The sequence below is a fragment of the Vanessa tameamea genome, chromosome 20 (assembly GCF_037043105.1).
Source record: "Vanessa tameamea isolate UH-Manoa-2023 chromosome 20, ilVanTame1 primary haplotype, whole genome shotgun sequence".
In the NCBI taxonomy this organism is placed as follows: domain Eukaryota; kingdom Metazoa; phylum Arthropoda; class Insecta; order Lepidoptera; family Nymphalidae; genus Vanessa; species Vanessa tameamea.
The window spans coordinates 1440818-1452166 of NC_087328.1; the positions used below are offsets into that span (position 1 = coordinate 1440818).

An 11349-nucleotide genomic window follows, 5' to 3' on the forward strand; every position below is an offset into this window, starting at 1 on the left:
GCGATGTAAGAAATGGTTAATATTTCTTACAGCGCCATTGTCTATAGACGGTGGTGGCCAGTATACCATCAGATGGCCAATCTGAATTCATACTGTCAAAATTACATCTTGCGTAGTAATAAATAATCCTGCTGAGTTTCTTTCACGGGTTCTTTTCGAGTGTGAATTATTCTGATCAGAAGTGATTTACTATTTTCACTTATCGTATTTATTTCACATTGGACTTAAGCGTGAGTTGATTTGCTAAACAAAATTACTGCCACAGAATTTTCCCGAGGTTCTCGTAATCATTGATAGATGGCATTAATGGCTTCGACTTGCACGTACATTTTAAATACGAGTTACAATATATTTTTAATAAATGAAATTATTTCATGTTTTACGAATTCGCTTCGGTTCCATATGATATTAACAAAATCAGTATGGATATTGGATTTATAAATAAAAACATCCGCGCAATTAACTAATAGCTGGAACGCACACATTCCTATATCGTTCCAACGGAAAAAAATATTTTTAACTCGACATGTGTATACTGGGTCAGATGTTATGGACGAGCAGACAGATTTTCAGATTCATCAATATGTTTACAAATAGCCTACATCTGTAATCTTAAAGCTTAAATTTGTTACCTGTTTTTAATCAAATGAAAAGATACTTTATTTTCAATCACATACAATCGTAATCTTACAAGTTTTCCTAGGAAACTGCCGAGTAATATATCAAACATGATCAACGCATACAAATTCAACGCTATGTTATCTATATAGTCTTGTATAGAGTAATAATCTGCCATTTATATTAGAGTGTTTTTATCAATTACAATACATACCTCGCATTTGTGTTATTTGGTCGACTACCTTCTTTAAGTTTGATATTTCTGTATCTATGGTAATTTTAGCCATATTAAAAAAGTCTGGATCATCAGTAAATTCTGATAAATTAGCCATTATCGTAACGTTTCGTATTTTAAATTACAATATCTTCTGAAAATCAAAATCAATTTCTTTCTTTCTCTAAAATTCCGAAATGTATCAACGCTAGTTGAAATTTTTCCCGCGCTTACCAAAAAACACATTTTATTTTTAATCTGTAATGTATGCTGTCAAAATTTTATTTTTTTATTTTAAAGATATAAATTCATTCAACATAAAGCAATTCAATCTTTAAAAAAGATGAATTAATAAATGCATTGCAATCGCTGGAACAATTTAACGAAATAGGTCAATTGACACGATCAATTTCAGAACAATTCGAATCTCAATTAAAAAAAAAATGTTACAAATAAATCAGTCTAAAGAGAACAATGCCAGTCATCGTGTCGGACGAACTAAATCTGCTTTTGGATGAGTTTTGGTATGCCGCGTCACTGAATGTCATTGTATTTATAAATAAGATCAGCTCCAGAAATAGGTGGCTACAGGTTTTCCAGGCGTACCGACTAAAATAAAGCAGCCTGGATTCGTTAAACAATAATATTGTCTGTACCGCTCGTCCAGTCATTGTGAGTCTATCAAACGCACAGTTTCAAGATGGACGATGATTCTCAGCAATTCTCTTTACGCTGGCACAATCACCAGGTGGGTAAGTAAGTTTTTTTATACACAATACATATCTGTCAGTTGTTTTTTTTTTATAATTACACTGCACAAGATCTATATGTTATGGTTACCTTGATACTTTGTTTCTTTAATTCTTGTTTACTGTTGTAGCACGTGACTAAAATTAAGATTAAAAGATTTGTTTCTTTTTTTTTTTATTTGGTGATATTAATTGTTGTTGTTTTTTATCTGTTTATTAAAAATATTTTTATTTCTTAATAATTACAGATACACTGAGGACCGTGTTATCTGAAGCACTGTTTCTTATTGGACACGATACAAATGGTACTAGCAAGTGAACCACCAGATTTTTACTTATACTATTAAGCTTGATTATATGTAGCTTATTTGGCTAAATGCTTCCCAGTTTTAATATTGTTTCTATTGCAATCTTAACCGATGACAACATTTTTATTTCAGAAATACTCACATGTCGATATACCGCGATAAAAAATGCATGATTTTTAACACAATGATCTATAAATATAAATTAAGAAATTGGAAACTAACTTATATAATTCAAATAATTAAAAAAGAAAAACATATGACGCTATATTTAATTAAAAATAAGTTTTAAAATCTTTTTTTTTTTTATTCCAAACGTTTCGAACTATTTTTTTTATAATTATTAACATAATCTTAGAAAAACATTGTCTAATCCATCTATTATTATCTTAGCTGATCCGTGTCGATTCAATTGTCATTTGAATGCCAAACCATATGCTAATACAGATAAATAACGTTGGCACAGATAATTAAAATAAACAACAAATGAATCGGAATTAACTCGGTATTTTTTTTTAAATACAAACAATGTTGTTGCCGTCAAAAATTTGAGACCTTAATGAGAGTATAATTATAGCATCAATTTGAATTCAACTGCAAAGTATTTATGTATAACCACTAAATAATATGCAAACAAATTAAATATTAACAAATCTACCAATTTATATAACAAGAATAATAACGTAGTAACTCATTTTTTTGGCCTCAAATCTCGAATCTCGGATACTGGCACAAATCCGGGGAAATAAATAATAACTCCACAATAGTAATATAGTTTACTACTGTGGAATTAGTATTTATAAACAATAAATATTAAAAAAAAAAAAAAAAAATCATTTTTTGAAATCAAAGTTTATCAAAACCAACTAAATATACCCTGGAAAAGTTAATTAAAGGTTTAAAAAAGAAGTAATAGTTACTCATATTTAAAATTAATAACTAACATTGTTTCTACGCAATGTATTTATATCAATCGATATTACTAACAATATTGCTAGAAGCGTCTCGCGTTGACTGAACTTTATTGATTCTAACTCTGTGATCTTATGTGTGCCTAGTACCAGTGTAACAATAATCACAAGTATTTTTTGTTGTTTTTCATACACTCACATTCTCAAAAGCTTAGTTTTTTATTCTATGCTGTTGTAGGTACAAGCCCTTAAATTATAATTATTCCAATATCCATCCATCAGTCTATAAAGGGCCATAGCTAAACATAAGTCTTCCAAAATTGGGCCGCTCCGTCCAACCTTTGCTCTCTGAATCTAATGGTTACCCGCTGTCAATGTCCATGAATATAGACGTCAAACCTCTTCGGCTATTGTTATGCCTACTACTAAATAGAACTACGTATTATATTTAATTGAAGTTGAGAGTACAAGAATCACCAATTTTCCTTTTTATTTTAAATTAAAAAGAAACGACGATATCAAACATTAAGACGATGTTATGTTTTTAATTTCAAAGCATAAATTTGTCTTTAAATATTAAATACCTATAAACATTGGATTTTTTTTTAAATATGTACCTATACATATATCTATATGCTTATATATGAATACTTTTTTTCGTTCAGTATTTTTTATATACATATACATTTAACTTATGAATACAAAAATTTTCACCACAAGTCCACAAACACATCCTTATCTTCTTATCAAACCGAAATTAATAAATACGTTTGATTTCAACAGACGAGCGTAATAGGAGCCCTAGGGCGAATGTTGACGACGGGGGCCCTGAGTGACGTCACACTGAGCGCCAGCGGGGCTCTGTTACGAGCACATAAACTAGTTTTAGCCGCTTGTAGCCAGTACTTCGCACAATTGTTTAAGGTGAGGATTTATAAACATACTTAGTATTATAACGAGGTAAGATTTGTTTGTCTGTTGTTCATTGTTAACACCGTTACACATACATAGGTACGATTGATATGGAAGTATTAGTTTCAGGGCACACATAGACTATAGCCTAACATAACATATATGTTATGACAACCTTTTGCATGCCTTCTTGGTCTAGATTCTATATAAGGCCGCAGATTCCGAGATCCTGGGTTCATAACCCAAGTTGGGCTTGTAAAATTTATTGCGTTTTTTTCAAAAAATTCTAAGTAACAGCCCGGAGTCTAGGAGTTAGAAATATGCACACTTCCGTGTCTCGGAAAGCATGAAAAACCGTTAGTCCTGAAAACTATTTGATTTGCCTTCGCCTCGGATTATGTGAATGTGTGAGTAGAGAATAAATATAAGCTTTCGCATACACTCCTGCACTTTAATCGCCCTATACAGTTGACTAGTCTTGAGATTCGTCGCGGTTGAAATCGGTCAAGACGACATCATTGTCATCATCATGGCAATATGTTTAATTTTTATAGATATTGCTTATTTAATTTATTATATTATCGTAGTCTGAGAATATATTGTCTATCTAAGCGAATGCAGTCAAATTATAACAGATACAAGATAGTCAGTAGGTATGTAAGATTTGTAGAACTCTACGAGGTTAATAGGCATACGACGGTACATTTATGAGTGAGGTTATGGTTGATACACCTTGGGAAGGAAACGTTCGCTTCATGGCTATTTCGTTTTGATATTGAATATTTGTAAATAATCACAAATTAACTTTCGCTAAACATTCAAGTCAGTTTATTTTCTTTTCCGAACCAGTGGTTGTTTCTAATTTGACAATCAATAAGTAAGTGTAATGCTTCTATTTTGAATAAAGGATTTTTTTTTTATTCGATTTTGATATCTATCTTTTATAAAATCACACGGTTATAGGTATACCTATATAAAAAAATAATAGAAAAAATTGGTTAACAACTTTAAATTAATTTAATAATCATTAATTTTATTAATTCGTTACAGTATTATTCCTTACCGAACAATCAGCATACAATAAACACGCTTAAATAACATTTACTACAAATTAAATTAAACTTATATTACAATGCAACAATCTCCGATGCGAATTATAATACAAAACATTATTGTTGTCTGAATAAAGAACAAAGTTTAATTGCAAACAATGTCTTAACAGACAATGCAACGAGATAGCTCTTAAACCTCCGCTTTGCTCGGAGTCAATTTAAATTCAGTTCTTGCTAAGTTTTTTTTTTTTATTAATAATAAATTAATAACTAACTTGTCTTATTTAAAGACTGTCCTTGAGGCATTTCGATTTGTTATCAAACGATGTAGATTCCTTTACCACGTCGTCTGATTTGTGGCTGTATAGTATTGACCTTTTACAAAATAATTGAACCTCTGTAAGCGTAGGAGCCACCTAGAAAGTCGCAGTTACACTCCTGACCTCTTCGGCTATTGTCGTGACTACAAATAAGCTTTGCGTTCAATTAGAGGTGGCATTACAAGGAATGCTAACTTTTTTTATTAATAATAAATGATTAAGCGTTATTATCTTATTTAAGGGCTATTATTAGTCTCTGTCGAGTTTGATTTAACGTTATACTAGCCACACATTCCGCCTTCACTCGGATCCAATAAGAGTCTATTTACAACTTTTAGATTGAAAAACACACATATAAAGAAAAAAAGACATTGTTTTTATGGCAAGGAATTTTGCTATGCGTTTTATTTTTCATATTTAAACGAAAAAAAGCTTTACCAATATACACAAACCATTAACACCAATTTTACCCTCTTTAAGAGTGAATTAAAGAAAGCAGCCGATGTCCCTCCGGGTTCAAACTATCTCCACATATACAATTTCATCTAAATCGGTTCAGCGGCTTAAGTGTAAAGAGGTAACAGACAGAGTCACTTTCGCATCTATAATATTAGTACAGATAAGTCCTCTACAAATTGTCGTGTTCGCTCAATTAATTCAAATTCACAAACACTGCGTTAAATACTGCGATTTTATTAGAAGAAAATATCGTAGCCGTTAATGTCAAGGCCTCTACTCCTTGACGAGAAGATTTGGAGCCTAATCCATCGAGCTTGAACTCCAAGGAAGGCCATAGGTATTTTTATGACGAAACCCTGAAGACCAGAATCCTATAACGCGAGCGAAGTCGCGGCCGACAACAAGTTATATGAAATATGTTAACTGTAGACCTTACGGTACATTTCCATTATAATAGGTTTCTGTATTAGCAACTGTTTGCAATGTTTTAGAAAATAACCAATAATTACACAACATTCGTATATTTTAACCTGATCGTTGATAACTTTAATTAGCCTTTTAATTAGTAAACTAGACGTTTTACCAAACGGCGCTGCTCAAATAGAAACCTGATAGACATTCAGCCAATATATCTTGCTTCACATAATAGAGTAATTTGCTTTAGAGTCACATAAAAATTAAAATAATTATATCGGTTAGGCTGACCGAGAGCAACTTTTTTGTCAAATAAAATTTTATAAAATTAAACTTTCAGCAGATTTTGCAATGTAAAAAATACGAATAGAGATTTTGTTAGGCCGTTCGGTTGAACGGCGCATATTAGTGAAAAGGCTAGACTGTTAATTGAATGGCTAACTAAGCTAATTGCGTTGGACATATGTTTCGTTCGAACGAACTTACAATTCGATTTAAAAAAAAATACATTTACATCAAATAGTACATTTATTGCTAAAGGTTGTAGAGTACCGTCACGCTATGGTGAAGCAACAACGCTTAACTTGAATTAAACACACATAGCTAGTAAAACGATAATTATGAAAAAAATACGTGTGCGACTCGGGACGCCCGACAGAAGTGATAACTTAAACTAATCAAAGTTGAACTATTTAATATTGAAATTGTTTGAGAAAATGAGCTTTTTTTTGACTTGAGAAAAACTTAGATTATTATTTAAATTTTATGTATATTAATACGATAATGTAAGCAAAAGTTATTTATTTAAAAAAATATTATTGAGTATAAAATATATTTCATTCTTAGTTACAATTCATGAATATAACATTAGAATTTTGTGTACATTATTAGTATCATTATTGCCTGCCTACCGCTGCCGTATGCGTAAGAGAAAGGGAATCCATACAGATTAGAAGAGTTCCTTACCATAAGAAGGTATCCCTCCAAAATGAATTGAAACAATAAAAACTAATGATGTTTTGCAGGAAATAGACGCTGAGAACAATACGCTAGTCGTCGTGTTGGGATGCGAAGCAGCTGAACTGAGATTACTTCTAACCTTCATGTATACCGGCGAAGTGACCGCTTCTAGACGCTGTCTACCTGCTCTGCTTCGACTGGCTCACACTTTGCAAGTATCTGGACTAACGGATGCTGATAACGTAAGAATATAAAGTTTTTATTATATATAACGACATGAAATTGTCAATTGAAAATTCTAATCGGTTGGCAAAGTATTCGAAAGAAACTTACAACAAAGATGGTTAGGTCATTGCTAAGAAAACCCTTGTATTTTTTTAAGTGGTCTAATGAAGCTGTGTGTGTGTGAATGTGTGTGATATAAGGAAGCTTACATAATAATTTTAAACGTTATACTTTAGGAAATAAGTCATATATCACTGTCAATCAAAACAGCTATATTTCGGTAAAGTGTCCATAAGTCGGTGTCTTTATTACGACCTTGCATTATATCCTAGTTGTCGCCCGCGGTTTCGCTCCATTTCAAAGGTTGGTCGTGAAGTATTAGACATAAAAAAAACTCTATATCCTTCATTGGGTATCCAAATTTCATCAAATTCACTTCAGAGGCTTGACGGTGAAAGCATATGACGCACGTTATGTTCTCCCTTCCGATATCTACGTACTAAGAAACTCACAAGAGGCAAAATAGGACGTACGTATTCTGAACCCTAAAATATCAGACTTGAGTTTTAGTACTCGCTCTCCCCCCACGGTGGCGCTATCAAGACTATTTGAAGGAAATGCCTTATTTAATGGGGTTATTTAACAAAATATTTAATAGATCTGCGGAATTTTATTATAAAAGTTTCAAAGACAATTTTCTTGTTTCCTTCAAGTGCAAAGTAACAACTTGTAAATGTCCCACTACTGGGCTAAGGCCTCCTCTCCCTTTGATAAGAAGAAGATAAGATAAGAGAAGGTTAGGAACTTATTCCACCTCGCTGCTCCATTGCGGCTTTGGTGGATACACTGAATTTAACACATGCAGGTTTCCACACGATGTTCCTCGTCAACGCTGAGCATCATCATCGTCGGCATGGGTTCAATTTTCTCGCGGAAAACCAGTTATCTACTTTGACAAATTCAGAAGAGACATATTGCAACTTTATCTAAAACTGTGTCAGCGTAATTCCATGATAAGTAAAATATACTTAAATATTTTCAGAACGCAAATTTGACACAAACACAAGAAGCGATCAACGAGCCTACTTCTCCTATTAATCTAGAAAAATCTGACCCTCAAGAATTCATGACAAACGACATCCAAACTGAAATTAACAAAACGAATGACATCAAAAGCCAGCCCACGGAATACGTTGAAGCTGTTGACAGGAATAACAAGGAGAAAATCAGCAAACTGGATCAGATTGTACAGAATCTGTACAGCACGCACCGAGTCGGAAGTTTCATACCGGATATCACAACACCACCAATACCTACATTAGGAGGTATGTAGAACGAATATTACGTAATTCCATTTGTCTATCCAATTTTATACTTAAAATGAGGTTCTGAGCCAAACCTAATTCAGATCTATTCAGCCGTTCTGGCGTGACTGAATAACAAACGTCCTCCTTCCAAATTTTCGCATTTCGAATGATTGAATGGTTGTCGATGCTGTTCACGATTTTTACAGACAGACAGACAGACAGATGTCTTCACCTTGTTCTCCATTCCAAGTCGACACAGCCACATGGTCGATCTGGCCCTGTATATAGATACAGGGCCGGATCTACCACGTGGCTTTTTGGGCTTCAGCCAAGGGCCCCGTGGATTCAAGGGAGCCCCAGCTAAGTCAAGTCAAAATCAAAAATAGACGATAATGCGAAAGAATCCATAACATTATTAAATTAAACATATCGTATGGTTCGCAGCCCTGCGAGTCCTGCGATTAATCAAACCCATTCAATTAATTTAATTCAAGTCTACATTCAGATATGTCTTAGGTGTCCACTAAGTAGTGTTGGCCCAGGGCCGTACAACTTACGGTCCGGCCCTGACTATACATATTATTTTATTTAAAAAAGTGCTTTTATAGATTGGGTACAAATTGGGACATTTTAAAGTTTATTCTAGTAATAAACTTTAAACATGGTACTGAAGATTGAAGTTTATTCACCACCCCGGTCTTATTAATACTCGCACTAATCGATATTTTTCGCAATCTTTAGATACGGCTCTATCAGTCTAACATTGACTATATTTATTCAATCGTAACAGATACGTATTCATAATTCATATGAAAATATAAACAACTCATTAAAAATGATTTAACAATTTCCAGAATCACCGGATTTCGATAGAAAATGGCGGTCGAATAGTTCAGTGTGCACGATATGCAACAAGCGGCTCAGCAACCAGTACAACCTGCGCGTGCACATGGAGACGCACGCAGGCCGGCGCCACGCGTGCCGCGCCTGCAGCCACGTGTCGCGCTCGCGGGACGCGCTGCGCAAGCACGTCGCCTACCGACACGCGCCCGCCGCGCCGCGCGACCGCCCGCTGTGACGTCACTCCGGACCGCAGTAACGCTACACAGCATACGTCTTATCGCTCTCAGACACAGGGCTTGGATTTTAAGGTTCTGGGGCAACAGAGGAGTGGAGGCTTCTGATTATTATTTTACAAATTAACTTGAACAATTTAATTTCTGTCAGTAAGGTTTTTCAATCATTTATTTACTCTTTGTATCAATACATTTTAAAATAATAATTAATAAAATGATTATAATTTGACTATATCTACACATATACATTAAAACTGTTAACTAGTCGGAATCTTTGTGTTGGGCGCCCCTCTCCTGTGGAGGCCCCAGGGCAGTTACCCTGGTTGTCCTCCCCTAAATCCGACCCTACTTAGATATGTACAATTGTGTAATACGCCATCGTTCGCTTGTCCTTATTCCATTTGGGATCAATGCTAGACAAGAATTTGGCAGATTTTTGCTGGTTAGTCGGTTTTCTTCCAGCGTATATACGGGTCGTTATTGTTTAGAAATTTTTATTTAGTCAAAACTTAAGACGACAACCGACAATCTGCCGCGACAGGAAGATGATCAAAGAGAAATCAGAATGAATAGTTAATAGACCAGTATCGAATAGAAATATTAGTAGTGAGACCGACATTTGACTGTCCATCGAAAACATGGTAACGCAGCATTATTTCAAAACTTCTATTTTTTTTACTAACTTTACCTGTTAGTATGTATGACTAATTTTCAAACAAGTTCCACTCGACTGATTAGATAAAATCTTTCATATACCTTGAGGTGTGTCTACATATTACCATTAATTTTAACTCGATAACTTATTTATTTTATCATGTCATACGTACCAATCCAACAAAACCAGTTTAATAATATGGGCACCAATTGTAGCGTCGCCTTAACGGAAAGAATGAATTCCAATTTAAAAAAAACCCCGCGCTTACAAATCTTAACAATACGTAGATATTTTCTAGTTTCCAAAAACAAAATGCTATAACTATTCTAATCAAATGACTATGATCAAAATATTATTTATTGTAGTGTAGAGGTAAGAATTATCTTTATGTATAAAAAATATTCCTCAAAATGTATGTAACAGATGACGGAGGACTGTCGCTAATTCCGTTTGACATCCATCTTCAAAAGCGCTATTTTCAAATTATTGTTGTTAATAAAATTTATAAATACCGTTTAATAATTATACATAAATGTTGATCGCAGCTTACTCTCTACAATAGCGCCATTTTGGAAAATTTGAAAACCCTTTTTTCATAAATTTTGATACACTTTTTCGTTTTAAAACTTACATACTTTTAAGTTTCATCACTATGACGTGTTGAGGACACGCTATAGTGATGCAACTTAACTTCATTATATATTTTAATTTTATATCATCGTAATAGGACGAGGTATTTTTAGTAAGGCCTAAAAATATAATTTTGTTAATATTTGCAAGCGCGTTATAGTAATATAGTTAGGTACATATTCTTAATCTATACAATGTTATAGTTAATCTAGTCATTTTTAGTTGTAAGGACTTTTATAAAAGACATAATTATTATCAATAAATAATATTTTCTTATCGTAAGTTTTATTTTTATTCAACATCAACATAGTTTTAGTTACTTTGTGTTACGTTTTTGCGTCGGTAATTATTCAACTCATCATTATGAAATTTTACACATACACGTTTTCAGGGTTGCCAGAAAAGAACAGACACATGACCCCCAAAATCCCTACGCAGGCGGAAACTAATTACTAATTTAATTCTTATTAGCCAACTTATCAGATTGTGTAATAATGAGTTTTTAAAAATCAATTAATCCATTTTGTTTATTTTTGTTATTT

At 33.3% G+C, this 11349-nt stretch overlaps 1 protein-coding gene across 5 annotated transcripts; it reads left to right on the forward strand.

The window, feature by feature from the left end:
* Positions 1–1303: 1303 nt before the first annotated feature.
* Positions 1304–11089, forward strand: LOC113403816 (modifier of mdg4). Of its 5 annotated transcripts, none has more exons than XM_026644429.2 (6): positions 1308–1588; positions 1830–1886; positions 3581–3721; positions 6980–7156; positions 8182–8464; positions 9301–11089. In XM_026644429.2, exons 2-6 carry the CDS (start codon positions 1884–1886, stop codon positions 9522–9524), a joined length of 828 nt encoding a protein of 275 aa, XP_026500214.1. In that variant the 5' UTR covers positions 1308–1588; positions 1830–1883; the 3' UTR covers positions 9525–11089. The 5 variants fall into 5 exon arrangements, with proteins under 5 accessions (XP_026500211.1, XP_026500210.1, XP_026500214.1 ...); XM_026644427.2 differs by having other exon boundaries at positions 1308–1584; XM_026644428.2 differs by having other exon boundaries at positions 1308–1580.
* Positions 11090–11349: the final 260 nt, after the last annotated feature.

Coding starts and splice junctions, on each gene's coding strand:
- LOC113403816 (XM_026644425.2), top strand. CDS start 1,533: ATGGACGATGATTCTCAGCAATTCTCTTTACGCTGGCACAATCACCAG. Junction 3,722..6,979: donor ACTTCGCACAATTGTTTAAG/GTGAGGATTTAT, acceptor GATGTTTTGCAG/GAAATAGACGCTGAGAACAA. Junction 7,157..8,181: donor GACTAACGGATGCTGATAAC/GTAAGAATATAA, acceptor AAATATTTTCAG/AACGCAAATTTGACACAAAC.